Source organism: Exophiala spinifera (genome assembly GCF_000836115.1).
Source record: "Exophiala spinifera strain CBS 89968 unplaced genomic scaffold supercont1.14, whole genome shotgun sequence".
NCBI lineage: Eukaryota > Fungi > Ascomycota > Eurotiomycetes > Chaetothyriales > Herpotrichiellaceae > Exophiala > Exophiala spinifera.
Genome location: NW_015622526.1, coordinates 1 through 18,022, shown reverse-complemented (window position 1 = coordinate 18,022; position 18,022 = coordinate 1). Strand labels below are relative to the sequence as shown.

The following is an 18,022-nucleotide window of genomic DNA, read 5'->3' as shown; positions in this document are numbered from 1 at the left end:
CAACGGGGGAACGAGCGCTTTGACTTCGATCAGTTGGACAGCATCCGGGAAAGGGAGAAGAACGACAACAGGTTTGGATGGCAGAGTAGTGTATCATGTAAGGACAAGGACAAGGCACAGACAGCCCAATATATATCACTCTGTATCTTATTCCTCGTTAAATTCTTTTCATCCTTCCAACGCAGGCCACAGCCACACCATGTCGTTGGGCGCTCGACACCTACCATGATTCCGACACCTTCCCGTACTGTACCTGGTTGAAGCCTTCATCGCACTTTTGTAACTTCAGTCTGGCTGTAACGAACATGATCTATTCGGACTGTGTGGAACTATAACTATCACCAAGACATATCAACAACACAACTTATCCTCACTTCACCCTCGTAATCCAATGGAGGACAACGATAATATGCCATATCTCGAGTCGGACGAATCGAACTTGAATGAGAATCGTACAGGCGAAGCGTCAGGCCGGTTTGGCCGGTTTGGCCAATTGGTGGGCAATATGTTCCAGAAGCACTGAAAGAGTCCTTGATCGAACTTGACGAAGCATTCGTACAAGCCAAAGCGGACCCCGATTTCTGGAAGGAATGGAGGAATTTATCCCCGTACATGGGTCGACCTTCACCGCTTTATCAAGCCAATAGACTCAGTCAACACGTGGGCGGTGCACAGATATACCTCAAGCGAGAAGATCTCAACCATACGGGAAGCTCGGCCATCAACAATGCCCTGGGTCAGGCCTTGTTGGCTCGAAGGCTAGGAAAAAGGCGTGTGATCACGCAGACGGGATCCGGACAGCACGGTGTTGCAATGGCCGCTATATGTTCGAAGCTCACGCTTGAATGCACTGTCTATATGGGTGTTACAGATGCGCGACGACAAAGCGTGAATGTGGTTGACATGAAGATTCTGGGCGCAGAAGTCGTGGTCGTCGGCCGATGTGCTGGTGCGCTGCGCGATGCCATGAACGAAGCTTTAAGAGCCAGCATTCACGACCTGGATAGGTCCTTCTACGCGACGGGATCTAGTATTGGACCTCACCCATACCCGATCATGGTGCGCACGTTTCAGAGCATAATCGGGCAAGAGACCAAAGATCAAATAAGAGACCTCACTGGTCGCTTGCCTTGTGCAGTGGTCGCTTGTGTCGGAGCATCCAACAGTGTTGGCATGTTCTTTCCGTTCAGGTCGGATTCGGACGTGAATCTCATCGGCGTCGAAGCTGCCGGCCATGGCATCGACACGGACAGGCACTCTGCGGCCTTGGGTAGTGGTGCGGTCGGCGTCTACCACGGTGCAATGACATACCTCATACAGGATGAGCATGGGCAAATCAACAATTCGTCTTCGATCGCGGCCGGGCTGGACTGTCCGGCAGTGGGACCGGAATTGGCACACTGGAAAGACAGTGCCAGGGCTAGCTTCGTCACGGTCACAGACGCGCAGGCGCTTGTCGCATTCCAAACAATGGCACAACTAGAAGGGATCCTTCCTTCTTTGGAAACGAGTCATGCTATATGGGCCGGCATGAAGATGGCCAGCACCATGAAACTGGAAGAGACGTTAGTCATATGTCTCGACGGGAAAGGGGATAAGGATTTGGAGGTGGTGGCTGATAGATTGCGATACTGAAGCAGACCAAAATGATCGAACAGCCTAGTGAGCCTGGCTTAGAACAGCACACCTAAAGTCCCAAGGAAAATGGTATAGTGTGCTCCCAGTCAGAAGATCCTCTCGAACCACGCCGAAACGAGTATACCAGATAATCCTGCAACTTGTGTTTCGATAGATCGAATCTGCTCGACGTGGTTCAAAGAGTCCGGACCCCAGTAGGAGCCAAAATCTCCAAGTTGATCGACTGTTCCATAGGAAATAGCTGCATTCCGTCTAATCCACAACCGATAACTTGAGCAATGCTTGCGACGGGAGTCTTTAATATCTGGTCCCACATAGTCCAGTACTTCACAAAAATCCTTGATATCGAGAAATGGAAGCCCTTTGAAGATTTCAATGTCTTGTGCGTGCAATTACTGAAACGGTCGCAGTGGTCCTGTATGATGCCATTCCATCCCAATCTCCCGTTGTAGGCGGCCGTGACCAAATCTCGTATCATTCCGTGGCCCTAACTTAGAATGGATAGGTCTCCATTGGCTCGTGATAAGTAACGTAAAGCTCGTAGACCAGCAAGTTGGTTGTAAGTAAACAGAGTCCTCACGGTCGCATCACAGCGTACACTTGGCCGTTCGGCTGGCGAGGCTTGTACAAAGCAAGGGCGTTTCCTGTCCATGTACAAGGAGTCATTGGTGAGGAGTTGAGATTGTTTCATCCACTGAAGACCCTCCGAGGCTCGGCGTATGAAGTCGGAGTCGTCAAAGTCGGCGAGTTGAGCATGACTTTTCGGCCACCCAAAGACAGGTCGAAACATCTTCCATACCAGTGGGAAGTATTGAAGACTCACTTCTGTGATGTAGTAGGGGCGGGGTCGACTTGAAGATAGGTTGAAAATTTGAGCATTGTTCGCGTTGTAGAGGTGGTTAGTAATGCTGTTCTTTTACACCTTGGAGAGAGCGAGTGAGGGCCACACAGTGAGCCTCCACACGCGACTGGATATCTTTCACCTCGTCTTGGATGCGATGGAGCACCTCGCCCACGTACGGCTGCAGCAACACCTTGCCAATGAGCACCAGGGCAGATTCGATGTATCTGGTCGGGCCTGCCTCAATCCGCGCAGCCAGTAACTGGTTATATGCTCCCGTGAGATATGTCGCCATCTCGTTGATATGTTCGGGCCTATTGCCTACCTGCGGCCATCTATTTCAAAATTCCGTCTGGTGTGAGTGTAGTTGTTTTGTACTGTGACGGTGAGATCGGTGAGAGTAACTTTTATTTAACAAGTAACAGAAGTCAATACCCACTGACTACTTTGTCAAGCTCTTCTGTCCAGCCGGGAGGCCGCGGCGCGTCTTGAGCCACACCACTCAAATCCATGTTGTGGTAGCGACGAGACACCTCGGTCAACAAGGTCCGAAAAATGTTCCATGCCCGGTACGCCGACAGTGATGCTCCGGCCATGCAGTGCAAATACTGCATGGCCTTTGTGACAGACTCGACAAGCTGGTTCACCTCGCCCTCAAAATGTTGGGCGTCAATGGCCAGCTCCAGGTGCAACACGGCGCTCGCCTGCGCCACGAAATGCAGCAACGACCACCAGGGCAGCCGTCGGTAGATCTCCGTGATGGTCGGGTCGTCAGGCAACAGAGCCAGCATCGACATGGCGCCAAGGACACAGGCCCGAGCTGAACGGTGGTTGAACTCGCGCGACTCGACGGCTTCGACCTCGACGCTGTTTGCACACAGGCACGGCCGGTATAGAATCATCTGTAGGCTACGGTAGTACATGGCCAGCTCGATTCGAGCGCGCAAGTTTCTGGATTGACGTCCTCGGGATACCAAGTACAAGTTCTCGGGAAGATTCTCGAACCAATGCTGCATTTCGTCTTCCAGACCATGAATCTTACGTTGGAGACCGACCCAGGTGTCATCGTTGGTGCCGCTGTACAATTGACGCGCAATTTTGTCGCTCAATAGACATAGGCACAATCGCTGAGGGAGGTAGGCGTTCGGAATGGCGTAGTCGGGAGAAGCAGCTTCTTGCCCAAGCTCGCCGACCTTCACCTCAAGGGATGATGTGTTTTGCATGAGATCCAGATGTTCCAGCCACGTCTTTCTGGAGATTTCCAGCAGGATGGAGTCTCCAATCTGCGAGGTGACTGGCGATGGGGGAGAGTAGTCGAGATTGCCACGTTCGAGGAGATCTATCGGGACTGTAACATCCGATACCGACATGGACTTGGGCCGCCCGGTGATCTCAGAAATCAGAACTTCGAGGCTGTAGAGTGAATACCAGGTGCGCGCACGACTCCGGAGGTCTTCGTCACTGACACTGGGATCGGTCACTCGTAGATGCAACCCCAACGCGGTGGCGTGTCGCGTGGCGCATCCCAGCGTGATCCAGGCTCTAGTAGTAGTGACTCGAGTAAGCCGCAAGATCTGCTAAGGTTGTCCTTGGTACCAGCATTGGATGGATACAATCTTCTTACCTGGTAACAGAGCCATTGAAAAGTAGATAGAGCACGAGTAGTCCCATTCCCTGCACCTGATCGATATTCGGATGATCAAAGACCGCCCTATGATCAAGACCTAGAGCTCGGGCCCTGGCATAATAGTGCTGGTGAGTGTCCCTAGGGGCTTCACCGTTCATGCCAGTCATCTCGAGCCATTTCGATCCAATGGCCCACATCATGTTGGCTTTTGCCAACAACCTCCGTCCTGTCCAAGAATGCTGCGTAGACACGTTGAATAAGTTGCTCAGGAAGTCATCGTGAACAACAAAGGGAAAAGCGTCCTGAAGAGCGTGGAAGTATGCCTCGGTCAATACCAGGGACCTGGAAAAGGAAGGTCTTTGATACGGGTCGATCGGGTCCTCGTTGACGGTCAGTACTTCGTCATCATCCACGAAGTAGATGAAATTCGTTGCCGAGAAGGCGTGAGGGTCCAAGACTCCAGACGTTGACAGCCTCGGTCGCGTTGCGCCGGGCCTCCCACGGACGACACCGAAGGCCTGGTCGATCCACGCCACCTCCGACATGTTCCCCACGAGTCCGAAAGCTCCTTCCCCCTGGGCCAGACTTACCTTCCTCGAAAGTTCTCCCATAACACCGAGCGAGCCAACACGCGACTCTACGGTGCTTGAATGATTTGCATTCGAGCCTTCTCCTGCGATTGAGCAGAATGACTTGTCAGAGGAAGACCTCGACCTACCGTTCTGAGACCATCTAAGCAGCTCAAATTCCAGTTTGGTAGATTGATCTTGTGTCTTGAGGCAAGTACATTGTCAGCAGCGAACTTTTGTACGCTTTGATGGATTGGCTATTCCTGTACCTTCAACGTATCATCATGTGAATCCTTCAGATTTCCGGACTGCTGATAGACTTGTTTTTCTGTTATGGTATCGAGCGTATCCAACAATATCTTGTTCTGCTTCTCTAATGAGGCCACGCGGTCTGAATTTCTACCCGAGAACAATTAAGTTAGTTTCCCTAACTTAAGCCCAAGAGACAGAAATTCAAGCCTACTTCTGGTTCTGTTCCCGTTTGCGGTCGCCGTATGTGCAGACTGTACTGTGTTTGGAGCAATTCGAGCATCGTTTGCCTCCTGAGCATTTGGATCGCGATAGTCGACAACGATCGCAAGCGTGTGGAATGCGCTTCCTGGAAGCATTTCTCCCGGGGGAGGCAACTCGATCTGGAAGATTCTGAGCCTCATAGCTGTGTAAAGGCATCGTCTAAGGTAGGGGTTATTCCAAGAGCGCATAGAGAAACCTGTGAGGCCAATATTACGTGGTATCCGGGACCGTAGACCAGGTTACATGATGAGACTTTGAAAGGACGGCATACTTCCCTCCACAATGACTTGTCGACCTGGGTTTCAACGTTGATACTAGGCGCTGCGCCGCTGTGATCTAGTCGAAGAGTGAGAAAGTCAAACTGAATGTTGAGGGGATAAAAGGTTAACCCGACCACTCGTATGGCTAAGTGAACCCAGCTGAGCGACTAACGAGCTTGATGACGGTAGACGGAAATAGTTACCGTCACGTCATCGGCGATTGGTAAATACGACAGTACGAACAGGACTGCAGTCCTCAATGACGGATTCAGTGGTGATTGGGAAGGCTTTGACCCAGGCGAAGAAGATGACACGTTATGTAGGTCTTGTGGCTGGACAAATTGCGTAGGCTGGTGAGAAAAGATCCCAGCTTGTCCAGCGCACAGCAATCGTCAAACTCCAGGATCTGTTGAAGTTGCGGCTCGACTGACATCAGAAGCGGCCACATGCTCAAGTCGTTGAACTGCGACTGTAGCGCGCTTGTGTCTGGGTTCATAACCAATGTTTAGGCTTGTTTAGGCTTGACGGCGAAGCCAGTCGTCATAGGAGGTGGTCATAGTCGTAGTCGGAGTTCGTAGAATCAAGGGGTAAGCAGTCGAGTAAAAGGTCTTGAGGAAAGTTATCCTCCTAATTGCTGGAAAGGAAATCATGGTAGGATGGGGTGGATGGTAGCAATTTCAAGATGAGTCCAATTGATAGGCTGCGATGCTCGGATTTTATATTCCAAGCAGAGTGATTGGGCAACGACCGCGCGGAGAAACGAATATCGCGTGGATAATTTTTCCGCGCTTGGTCCGCGCCTCGGAGATGCTCAGCAGATAACCGACAAGCAGTATTGCTTGGTCGCTCAGGATTCATGGGCCATATCGAGGAAATACAATCCCGGCGGCCCGACGACTGTCTGACAAGCGAGTGGCTCGAGTTTAGGGAGCGGGGTGTGGTCCGAAGTTTGATCCCTCCATGAAGCTCCTTACGGCACGGCAGTGGTCGTCCAGTACCATGCTCTGTCGTTGCTGCTCTTGCGGTATTTTTGAGCTTCATAGCGCTGTCAGAATATGGCAAGCTGATTCTGGTCTATGCTCGCCAAGCGAGCGGCACTCCAATGCGTTTTGTCTTCTTGACTGTATTCGTCGCTCATCTCAAATGCCAAAAGGAACTTCGAACGCGGAGAGAAAATCCAGAGGACGTTTGGAATGAAGGCTTCATCGGCGAAGCAAGCTCTTGGTTGGAGCTACCTTTTGCTGTGTTGTCATCACTTCCTAACTATGGACCGGAACGGGTCCCACGGTGTACGGAGACACGCTTTCAGTCGAAATGGCTGCCAGTACTCTCCGGTCCTATCTTTACATCCCGACGACAGTAATGGTCTATCTTGGCGACAAGCATTGCCGACAAACCTTCAGGCACATGGGGTGAATAAATAGTCCCGATGTCTGTTGCTTCAGGTGATCTCAATTTCGCATCACCGCTGTTGCTATGAAACTAGTTGCCGTGTCCAATACTAAGGTCAACGAAGCGCGATGAGCGAATATTAGGCTCCCAAAGTTCAAACTACGGCATAGCCACGTCTGCAAGTTACTTACATGACCACACATTCTCTTTGATGTTCGTCTTCGTCACCCCCCGAGTCCACCTTGCTAACTTCCGCTGCAGTAGGACATGGATGTGACTCGCTGCATCTCTTGAGAAAAGACTCCTGCTGTGAAGCTTCGAGGGCAGCCTGAAAGCACGCTTTTAGGTCCGGTGTCGTATGAGTTGACTGTAAAGGCAGAAGGCTCGCGTGGCCGGTAAGTCTTTGTCGATTCTTTTCAAACGCTGGCCTTTAGGGCGGTCTCTCTAGTCTTCTTGCCATTCTCCTTGGATTTTTGTGCGTGCTGTTCTTTTGGCTGTTGATATGAGGCGGCCAAGGCGGTGGTGCTTCTCAGACATGACTGCTTGCTTTGCGAGCCGGTCGGCGAGTTCTTTCCAGTTGAAATTGTTGTAACAGGCTTGACCGTTATAACTAACTGGGCACCTAGGTGATTTTATAGGGTAGGTAGCTATAGTTGCCTACAGCAGCCTATTAGGCAGCTGCACGTGATCTGGGATTTCAACTGTTCCCTTCAATGCCTGCATGGCCTGGAATCCAGTGTAGCCGGAGTTTTATTCGTCGGTCTCGAAATGTCGAAATTCGTCAACCTTGCCAATAAAGACACGCACTACCTACATACAGTACCTACCCATGAGTCTAGGTGTAAATGACGCTGTGATCCAGCCCAGCGGCGTTTTTCGCTCTTGTCTGGTTTCACTACGCTCGCCCTCTGGCTTCCCTCCATAGCCTATCCTCCCCTCCGTCATTAAGTACAACAATATACCCAAACCTCGCGCCTTGGACGTCGGTGTCGTAGACATGATACCGAGGAAAGCGATACCTCCACGGACAATAGCGGTTTGTGCACATATCGTGGTGCTTCAACCAGCCCCAGTTCCACCAACGACTGGTGTAGAGCGCTTTAGACGACGAAAAGGAGCAGTCGTACAGGATGTTCTGGGACCATTTCATTTTTATTTTTCACAAAAGGGGGAGCCACGTCTCAAAGATTCTGTTGATAATTAGAGATCCTTGTATGTAGGTAGGTAGGTAGGTAGGTACTCGTAGTTCGCAGTTGCGGTTTGGTTGGTAGTGGGGCTAATGCTTTGTATGTCTACTTCAGAGAGAGATTAATTCTATCGTCGCGACTTATATAAGCGGGTGTATATGCGTGTTTGTGTGTACAGTACAGAATCACTATTGCCGTCAATATGAACATAACCCTGCTCCCAAATGCAATATTTGGATACAGTAGCGTTCTTCTTCATGCTCTGAAAGTAACACGGTTCCCCACTTTGCGGTATTAAGGGGCTAGGTGGCTCCCTTTGACGATGAAGAGGGAAGTGGATCCAAATGTTTCGGATATGGTCCTTTGATACGGAGCTATGTAGCGGACGTATGGTCTTCTGTGCTGGTCTCATCTATTTTCATCACCGGTTTTCTAAACTGAGCCCCGAAGTAAGTTGTATTGTGCTCCCAGGACCACCAAACTGCACATGCTGAATGCTACGACATCTTTTCCCTTTCCTAACACTGTTCGTAGCCTTCGATTTTGCATCTCCATCGCCAATGTGCTCCTAGTAAGTGATACAACGTGCGAGCTTGGAGAATATCTTTTCTTCTCCCACTCTTCCTGACCTGTTTGTAGCTTTCGAATGCCCAGTCGTGCAGTTGATTATGACTTTTAACCGTGTCCAGAATTGCTTTGACATAATCGTGTACATTGTTTCCTCCACTTGTTAGTTTTCGGCCTCTCTCTCGTAAGTGCTTTAGGATGATGAAGTTTGCCGTCCCACCCTGTTTCAGTTCTTGGGGCAAATGAATGAGGTCCTTTTGCAGGCTAATGCCCACTCCAACAATGGTCTGTAAGTGATTGACTAGATACTCCGATTCATTTGAAGCCTTTTCGTCGATCTCTAGACCCAGAATTGCCATGTATACCTCTAGGCCGACAGTTTTGCCGTGAATAATCAACCGGTGCTCAGGCTCGTAGGTGTTGACTTGCTTGCAAAAGTTTTCGTAGACTATACTCATGAGGATGACGCGAATATGGTGAAAGACAACCGGGCTAGTCTCCGAAGGCAGAAGGAACTGTAAGTGTACTCTCAATGCTTCTGTTGGACCCGAGATGTTAATGAGGCCGGTCTCGTTGATACTGGCCCAAGGCGTTGTTGGGGTTTCTCCGTCGTCAACAAGACTGAAACACTGCCAGCACTTGAGAACCACCCGAAGTGCAACATCATTCCTCAATTCAGTCAGCCGATCGAGAATGGTCGAAGTATACGCCAACCAAGCGGCCATAGCCGCTATCTCTTGCAAGTTAGCCGTAAATGGGAAAAGGAGCAAAATATGACCAGGTGCTTCTGATACCCGACGCCTGTCTTCTTCGGCAAAAAAGGACACAAATTTGTGATGGATGATCAGGACGTCGTCCAGACATAGTCTATGAGATTCGGCGCAAGGTGGCACCTGAACAAGCCGTGCGTAGATTAATAGTCGGTCGTCGCGGGTCTGCTGACACTGGGATTCCATTTGATCACACGAAAGATGCAGCGAGGTTCTGAACGAGGCGGTAGAGAAGGCGAGGCTTATTCGAAGCTTTTTAAACTTTGAGGGTGAAAGATGACTTCGTCATAGTCTGGGATCGCACCAGGGACGACAGTACTACAACACCCCGCCAAGAAGCCTACAGCACAATTAGCTGCCTGCAGAACAACGTGCTGGGTGAGAGGGTAAAGTGAAGAAAGTCTCCCCTTCGAGCGGAGAGAATAAATGAGAGAGAATCATGACCCATCGCACTGCAGGTTGGCCGGCACTATATTTCCGCCTCACATATATTACTCCGTAACGTGACACGCGTGGACCAAGTGAGTTGCATACTGCACTTTCTGAGCCACTGGGACGCACAATGCAGACCGCAGACCAAATCTTCAGCAACTATGCAACCTCGCCGCGAAGGGGTTTTCTTGCGGACATCCCACCGTTAGAGCGACTGCCTGAATACTTTGCACCTTGGGAAACATTGGCAGCCGATCTCCCTTCCCTCATAGCAAAACGACAAGTGAGAGGGAAAATAGATGGACTCCCTGTCCTGGAAACATCAGGCTTGGTGCACAAGGCCGAATGGCAAAGAGCATACTCCCTGTTGGGATTTTTGACCCAAGCTTACATTTGGAGCTCCAGCCCTCCCGCTGAGGTTGGCCCTCTGAATCCCATACCTGAATACTTTTGCATTCCAGCTGATGAGAATGACCAGTATCTACCACCCTCGATAAGTCGTCCCTTTCTCGCCGTGGCTGAACGTCTGAAACTCCCGCCTATCGCCACCTACTTCGGCCTGGTCTTGTGGAACTTTACATTCAAGCTCTCCGGCTGCGATCCGACCAATCCCGAGCATATCCAAGCCTTGACAACGATGACCGGCACCAAGGATGAAGAATGGTTCTACATGATCTCGGTCGCCGTAGAAGCACGAGGGGGGCCTCTCGTGGCAGCTATCGTTCGCTGTCTGGAAGCCATGAGCCAAAATGACGACCTTGGCATCCTCTCTGCTGTCGAGTCAATCGCGAACGGTATCCGAGATCTGACCAGATTACTGTCAAGGATCCACGAACACTGCAGCCCTCGAGTCTTTTATGACAAAATCCGCCCCATGCTCTCGGGGACCAAGGTATCGTCTTCCGACGTTTTACGTCGAGGCGTGTTTTACGATGTCGGGGACGGGCACGGTTTGTGGCGAAAGTACAGCGGAGGTAGCAACGCACAAAGTACTCTGATCCAGTTGTTGGACATTTTTCTGGGAGTTCCTCATCTAGGGAGGGACAAGACGCTGACAGAAACGCCGTCCGTTGGATCGTCTGTCGCACCCGGTGGGTTCCTCGAGGTGTGTATCTGCCACCCAGAGTTTGGCACACAGGGATGCTGGCAGTACTAATGGCCTGAATCAGGAGATGCAATCTTACATGCCACAGGAGCATCGCGAGTTCCTCGCCCACATCGCACAGTCGGGCAGTTTGAGGAGGTACGTTGCGAAGTACTGTACCGACACGGACATTTATCGGGCGTACAATGACGTTGTTGAGGCTTTGGTGAGCTTTCGAAGTGTCCACATTCAAATTGCAGCTCGGTTTATCATCCAGCCATCCAAAGGTTTGCTTCATCCCCCGACTGGAGACTTCAGAGGAGCCGACCGAGTACTGACAACTCGAACATGGTCACCTCCCGACGAGAATGCTATTCGTCCAGAGCTGCGCGGCACCGGAGGCACAGAGTTTATGTCGTTTTTGAAAAAGACCCGTGATGAAACTAGAGACACTGTTATTGAATCGGGGGATCAGGGCTGTGAGCTCGACAGGCTCTCGTTGGCGAGTCACCATTTCTAACGTGATCTGTACAGAGATGAACTGGAGTCTGAGATCGGGGCCTACGTAGGGGGTGTGAGTGATATTAGATTGATCTCCACGAAGTATGGCTACTCGACACGGGTTCCTGGCAGGATTTCGAGAGACAAAACAAGCAGACAACGATACGGTATCGGTTACAGCACCATTTCGCAGGACGTTACTAGAATATTAAAACACTATAGGTATCGAATGGGCGGTTCAGGTTGAAGGCAATACTTCTTTTACGAGACAATAAAGAAAGATACTGTAAGCATACAAAAGGCAATGACTATATAACTCGGATTTGGAGAGCCGCGGCAATTTATAGTACAGCAAACGATACGGGGATTGAGTAGTTGCCTCATGTTTGTCCCTTCATCAGCTTTTGAGCAGCTCTATCAGTTCTGTGGCGCTTTGCTAATCCTCTCCCTAATCCTTGCTGCCATCCAACACTACGTCAAAAAAGTCCTTACAATCCGCCCCAAGGTCAAGACTTGATACTGCACTGAGTTGGTTCTCACACGTGTCCGAGCAAGGTATCTTGATATGGCAGGGGTCACATTGATCGTCTGCCATCTTCCCCGCCTCGAGGAACGCTACTTTGCTCTTCAGGGTTCTGTTTTCCTAGTTCATTTGTCAATCTTGAGTGACTTGCGTAGCTTTCAAAACGTTTCTGACCTTGTATTGATCATCTCTGATCCTTTCAAGCTCGAAAATCCTTTTTTGTAATATATCTATCATTTTGTTCAGTTGACGGATCTCCAGCTCTGCGGATGTGTCCTCGCTGGTGTTGTTTCTCAAATGATTGACCTCTTTCGCCAGCTCGTCCCTTTGCTGAAGCAGACTCATATTCATATAGTGACACTGATGATTCCTCTCGGTTGACGACAGTAATTCCTCGTGCATCAAATGAACTGCATTCCGACAGCCATCGACAGCGGCAGACAACGTTTGAAGATTTTGTTCGACGCAGCGGACGTAAGCCTCAGGACCTTGAATGGCCGTGAGCATTTTGGCGAAAGCTGGGAGTTTTGGAAGATGATAGACAATATGATGGTCCTCTCACTGAAGGAGCGCTGGGCTGGAGGAGCGCCGATATTTGAAGTGGAAGGTACAATCACCTGGCGCTCTGATCGACATCGGGCTCCACAGTTGTGACAGGCCACTTAGCACCCACCACAGTACAAGTATGGACCAAAATAGAAATCCCTCTATATCCCTAGATAGTATACTGTATTTATGCAAATCATTAAACACAGAAATAGAAAATTGTTATTTTTGAGGAAGTCGGTTGAACAGGACATTACTCCACATCAACAGTCTCGTTCTGTTCTCGGTCGACGAATTTATAACGAGGTGGCATCTGCAATAGAGAATAGCCTACTAACAACAAACATGTCTAATTCCTTTCAAGAAAGTCAAAATACGCAAGATAAATATGTCGACCACAGGTTTGCCGCAGGACCTGGGTTCGAGGACGGAACACTCGACATGGACTTCTCTCTACCACAGCTTGATTGTACAGATCCTGATTTTCTTTGTTTGGACCCCTTTCCTTTTCATTCCATAAATGATGAGAGCTTCCCACTTCTAAGTTCGGTCGTGCTATCAGGAGTTACAGAACCATCACTGGCAACAGACAATTTCCTCCTCGATGGCTCCGGTGACTCGAACGCACTTCACAGTGAATTTCAGAAACGTATTGACCATCTGGATGAGACTTGCAGGAGACTACAAAATGAGTATGACCAAACTATTGTCACTATCAAGTGAAAAAGCGTGCTGATACAATATTTTCAGGTTTCACTACATGCAGAGGTGAGCACCACTCAGATGTATTACGTCCATAGGCTCTAAACTTACCTACCCGACAAAGTCGTGTTTGGTCAGTCGAAACATACCTCAGGCAGCTGGGTGGTTGGTACCTCAACTTCAAGGCGGCCGTAAACAAGAATACGGCCATGTTGTCCGGTCGGATGGAATCACTTATGATGGGTACATTCTTTTCTTGATGCCGATTGCTTCGGTGGCGCATGGAGAGATACGTACAGAAAGATGTCATAATGGAGCAAGCGAAGGGATTTATAGTGTTGACTTTCCTCTTATAGCCTGTATCTACAGTATTTGGTTGTACTATATCTCCGTATAAGATGATCATGAAGAGCACATTCCCTAATAACCAGTCCAATGCAGAACTTTGACTCATCGGAACGAGGAAGCGACCAACTGCTCCGGATACTATTGTACATAGACTAGGGTTCGATTGGTTTCTCCTTCCCGCTGTACCGACTAGGTTGCAAGATCCAGGCGATGACCCTTCCTCCTCTATCTCCCTCGTCCTATGTCCCACTTCATCAGGGCCCTTTACGGCAAGTTTCGACGAATACCAGCACGACGAGCCACGACGAATCGGTGAAACTCGAACCCTGGGATCATATCACCCATATTCCCGATCGTCGGAGGGTTCAAAATTTGAACGCTCAGGTGATTATGCACTTACAGGATGTTTGGGTTGGGTCACTTACAATATGACTACATAGAGAAAATATCGCCACAGGCTCAAAAGACGATATGCAGAGCTGGAGGAACTGGCCAGGGGAAGAGCGCCCGAAGCATTAAAATTTATGAAATATACACCAACGTGCGAGAAGGGATCTTCATTTCCAGACTCGGAGTTTCAAGATGGCGCGAATATTTCTCGATGCGCCTCATACGGCTCGACTGTATCGACGAGAGCTTCAACGACCCTGGACCATCCAGAAAGACTCCAGCGAAGCCATCATACTGTCACTGAATTTCCGCACCGTTTTCCCTCTGTCCAACCGGATCGTCAAGATACATATGACCACGGCCGAGATATGTATTGGGAGCCTTTGGCCGCTTCTCCATCAGGGCCTGACTCCCTATCCTTTGCACCACCGGAGATGAACGACGCTTCGCCCGAAGGCTGCTGTGCAGACGAACAAGAAATATGCCCATGGAACCTGGCGTATAACTCCCTATTGGGTTTATGAATGTCTCTAAAAGTACTCGGCTTGGACGGAGTGAGATTGATAGTGAAACATACCAGCTCCAGTTTGAAGGAAAGGAAAATGATGGATTGCTGATGCCAAACCAGTTCGACACTAAGTCGACAGTCTCATTATATCTCTCTTACGTGCCAGCTGCAACCATAGCTTTTTCAGACAAATGAACAAAACATTGTGGCGTCTGATGATCAAGAAGCTGGGAAATGGTGTTAACGAAGTGTCCCTAGTGTTGTTCCTTAAGTAGCGCTCACCGCTTATACGTTGGTGACATCTGTATCTATTTCAGCTTGTTCAAGTAAACCGCGTAGGATCTTGCCTGTGCTAGACCGAGGGATCTTGGTGACGAATACGACACCTCCAGTCAGCTGCTTGTATGAGATGAGCTTGGACTTGACAAATTCCTCGACGTGTTCCTCCGTCAGCCGAGGCCAGCCCTGGGCATCAGAGTCGCTAGGTCGTTGACGAACCACATACGCGCGAAGTAATGTATCAACGAGACCATGTTCATCTTCAGAAGCCACACCGGCCACCGCCACGTCAGATATCAGCGGGTGACGTGATAGGATACTCTCAATTTCGGTCGGAGACACCTGCCAGCCTTTGACCTTGATGGTTTCTTTCATTCGACCGGCGTAGAAGACCTTGCCAGCTCGAAGGTAAACGAGGTCACCAGTTCGAAAGAATCCCTCCCGGTCAATGGCCGCTTGGTTCGCGTCCACGTCGTTGAGGTAGCCGGAGAACATGCTTGGACTGTGGATCAGCCCTTCTCCAGGGTTGCCTTCGGTCGAGAAGAGGGTAGACACTGGAGAGTGATCGACTTTCATCCGGACATTCGGCAATAAGTGCCCTACGCTCCCAGTATCGTCTTTCTCCCGCCAGGAAAAGAGCGTAATCCAGCCGGTTTCGGTACTGCCCCAGCATTGCGAAATCACGGCATTCGGGCTCAGGACATTGTAAAGGTGATTTTGAACCGCCGCTGACATCGGGGCAGCGGCAGAAATGAGATGCCGTAATGAAAGAAGGAGATAACGCTCAGACAGTGGAATCGAGGCAACGCTGGACGCTATTGAAGGCACGATTGCCATGTCCGTGATGGTAAAGCGGCCGACCGCTCGGGTGAAATCTGCCAAATCGAACCGTGGAAGGAAGTAGGTAGGAATTCCCAGCCGTAACGGCAGAAGCATTGCCAGTGGCATGGCAAAGGCATGAAAGATCGGCAAGAAAATCAACTGTCTTGGCTGTATGACATGTCAGAATGATCGTCTTGCCTTCGCGATGGAAAAGGGGAAGAGACATCGTGAAGAAAAAGGATAACACGGACCACATAAGTCTTGGCACGAAATTCATTTTCCAAAGTCGCAGTTTGGGAAACTATTGATCGATGAGAGAGCATGGCGGCTTTCGGGAGACCCGTGGTGCCGCTGGTCATCGCATAGGCCGCAATTTGACTCGGTTCCGGTCGCTCCCAATCATCTTCGCCACACCGAAGAAGGTCCTCCCAACTTCGGCAACCCTTTGGATCCCTCTCCGATTCGAGATCAATCAAGAATATGTGATCGGCGGCGAGCGATCCGTGCGAAGATACTTCAAGGACTAGGTCTGAGCATTGTACCTGGGTCACAACGAACTTTGGATTCGTCAACTTGAAGATGTGGGACAGCTCGGAAGGCGTGTAGCCTGGGTTCGTTCCCAGGACGCAACCTCCCGCCCCGATTATCCCGAGCCAGATCAGCGGATACCAGATCTAATGGTGTCCTTGTCAGTGTATTCTTTTTTTGAATCAGTCTGGCGTTGTGTTCGCCGGGGCAGTCGAAACCCCTGTTTCGCGGGAAGGGGACGGTTGCCGCGATGGACTGGCTTACGTTGTTGTACATATGACAGCAAACCACGTCCTGTTCCTGCAATCCATGTTCTTTGAAACCCTTGACAAGTCGACGGATAATGTAATAGGCTTGATACCAGGATATCCTCTTCGAAGGGTCTTTAGCATCCACGAAGACCTAAATGTGTTTAGCCCAGTTTACGGCTAGGAGGATCGATTTACCTGTTGATCATTCTCGAACAGCCCCGGACGATCGAATGCGAACGTCAGAACATCCGTGGATGGAATAATGACCTCCTGAGGCCTGGGAGCAATGGGGACGGAGGTCGACATGATACTACTATTATGGTTAGCCGCGGCTCTCAACGAGAGAGCGCAGGTGGAATAAACTTCCTCGATGAATCAGACTCGGCGGAGAGGTCACGTACTGCCGTAGTACAACTTGCCACGCAGGACAAATTTCATTTGTCCGGTGTCCGGATTCCTACAAACCCAGAACCAGGCACGTATGAACGGGGTTGAAGATCAACTTATATTACTCGAACCAGTTTGCCCCTCATGCAGTGGAAGGTAGATGGGTCTCAGTCTATTTCCAACTTCCAAATGCTCGACCTTCTGACGCCACCGTAAGAATCCAAGAGCCGACCCACCATGGACCTGATACCGTGGTAGCTAGGACGTAGGTACAGAATTGTAAAGAACAGTACTGCATGTTTCGTGGAATGTGACTACAGTATTGCCCATGTCTAGCCTATAAGTCCTTGCTTCTGGACAAACTTGAATCTTGTTTCGAGCTTGTCTCTACGACTCTAGGTCTTATTGCTCAAAGACACTCATCATATACCGGGCGAAGCTCGTGAGAAGGTGAGCCTCTAATGGAGATGCGGATTACTATACCTTCACCTCTGGACAAGTCCCGGCCAGCATTACCCCTCGCCAACCACCCGAGTTGTGCGGCCGGTGAATGCCTACCACCTTTGCCTGACCGGAAGTATCATCCTCTCATACGCGCTCTACGTTGGTCGGTTCTCTCTGTTTATCGCCGGCTTTGTTTGCTGGTCATCATGATCAACATCCTTACAATGGCGGCCCTCGGCGCCAAACATCAACTCTTCTCGTTGTCGTCAGGCGCCACCACTGCGGCCACCTCGATCAACCTCACGACCGCAGTCCTGATACGCCAAGAACTGGTGGTAAACTCGCTTTTTTGGATCCTGGGCCGATGTCCAACCTGGACTCCTCTTCGCCTTCGACGCCTGGCGGCGAAGGTATATCATCTTGGCGGTGTTCATAGCGGCGCCGCCATCGCGGCTACTCTCTGGTTCGCTATCTCCAACGTGACCCTATTCAGCGCTTTGAGCTCGACCTCAGCCAAGGAGAACGAAATCTCTATCCGGACCATCACCATTCTCCTCGACATCCTGCTGGTCACGACAATCGCGACCGCCTTTCCAACCTTCCGTACCTGGGCTCACGATCTATTTGAGATCATTCACCGTTTCTTGGGATGGATTGCTCTGGTCCTATTTTGGATCTTGTTTGGGTTCCTGGCTCACGTCCAGCTCACAGACGGTCCTGAACTCACCGTGATGGATGTGGTCGGTGCGAGTCCCGCATTCTGGAGTCTCCTCCTGGCAACTTTCTCCATAGTGCTGCCCTGGCTCCGTCTGCGCAAAGAGTCTGTTCGTTCCGAGCCACTTTCCGATCACGCCCTTCAGCTTCATTTCGCCGGAGAGCGTCTGCCACTGTGCGCGGCGGTCCGGCTGTCAAC

The 18,022-nt window shown here is 50.3% G+C and overlaps 7 protein-coding genes across 7 annotated transcripts; 3 read left to right on the top strand and 4 right to left on the bottom strand.

Annotated features, from left to right (window-relative positions):
- Positions 1-409: 409 nt before the first annotated feature.
- PV08_12066 (tryptophan synthase, beta subunit) lies at positions 410-1,635 on the top strand (the record flags this gene model as incomplete). The annotated part of the gene is made up of 2 exons (XM_016386373.1): positions 410-452; positions 515-1,635. The coding sequence occupies 2 exons, from the start codon at positions 410-412 to the stop codon at positions 1,633-1,635; spliced, it is 1,164 nt and encodes a 387-aa protein (XP_016229895.1).
- A 1,272-nt stretch (positions 1,636-2,907) lies between these two features.
- PV08_12065 (uncharacterized protein) lies at positions 2,908-4,717 on the bottom strand (the record flags this gene model as incomplete). The annotated part of the gene is made up of 2 exons (XM_016386372.1): positions 2,908-4,021; positions 4,104-4,717. 2 exons carry the CDS (start codon positions 4,715-4,717, stop codon positions 2,908-2,910), a joined length of 1,728 nt encoding a protein of 575 aa, XP_016229894.1.
- Positions 4,718-8,545: 3,828 nt separating this feature from the next.
- Positions 8,546-9,319, bottom strand: PV08_12064 (uncharacterized protein; the record flags this gene model as incomplete). The annotated part of the gene is made up of 1 exon (XM_016386371.1): positions 8,546-9,319. One exon carries the CDS (start codon positions 9,317-9,319, stop codon positions 8,546-8,548), a length of 774 nt encoding a protein of 257 aa, XP_016229893.1.
- A 607-nt stretch (positions 9,320-9,926) lies between these two features.
- Positions 9,927-11,400, top strand: PV08_12063 (uncharacterized protein; the record flags this gene model as incomplete). Its single annotated transcript, XM_016386370.1, has 2 exons — positions 9,927-10,901; positions 10,966-11,400. 2 exons carry the CDS (start codon positions 9,927-9,929, stop codon positions 11,398-11,400), a joined length of 1,410 nt encoding a protein of 469 aa, XP_016229892.1.
- Positions 11,401-12,036: 636 nt separating this feature from the next.
- Positions 12,037-12,411, bottom strand: PV08_12062 (uncharacterized protein; the record flags this gene model as incomplete). Its single annotated transcript, XM_016386369.1, has 1 exon — positions 12,037-12,411. One exon carries the CDS (start codon positions 12,409-12,411, stop codon positions 12,037-12,039), a length of 375 nt encoding a protein of 124 aa, XP_016229891.1.
- A 2,272-nt stretch (positions 12,412-14,683) lies between these two features.
- PV08_12061 (uncharacterized protein) lies at positions 14,684-16,584 on the bottom strand (the record flags this gene model as incomplete). Its single annotated transcript, XM_016386368.1, has 4 exons — positions 14,684-15,667; positions 15,751-16,173; positions 16,292-16,429; positions 16,474-16,584. 4 exons carry the CDS (start codon positions 16,582-16,584, stop codon positions 14,684-14,686), a joined length of 1,656 nt encoding a protein of 551 aa, XP_016229890.1.
- Positions 16,585-17,333: 749 nt separating this feature from the next.
- On the top strand, positions 17,334-18,008 carry PV08_12060 (uncharacterized protein; the record flags this gene model as incomplete). The annotated part of the gene is made up of 1 exon (XM_016386367.1): positions 17,334-18,008. A coding segment is annotated over one exon (675 nt), but the record flags the coding sequence as incomplete, so codon positions are not given.
- Between the last annotated feature and the right edge of the window lie 14 nt (positions 18,009-18,022).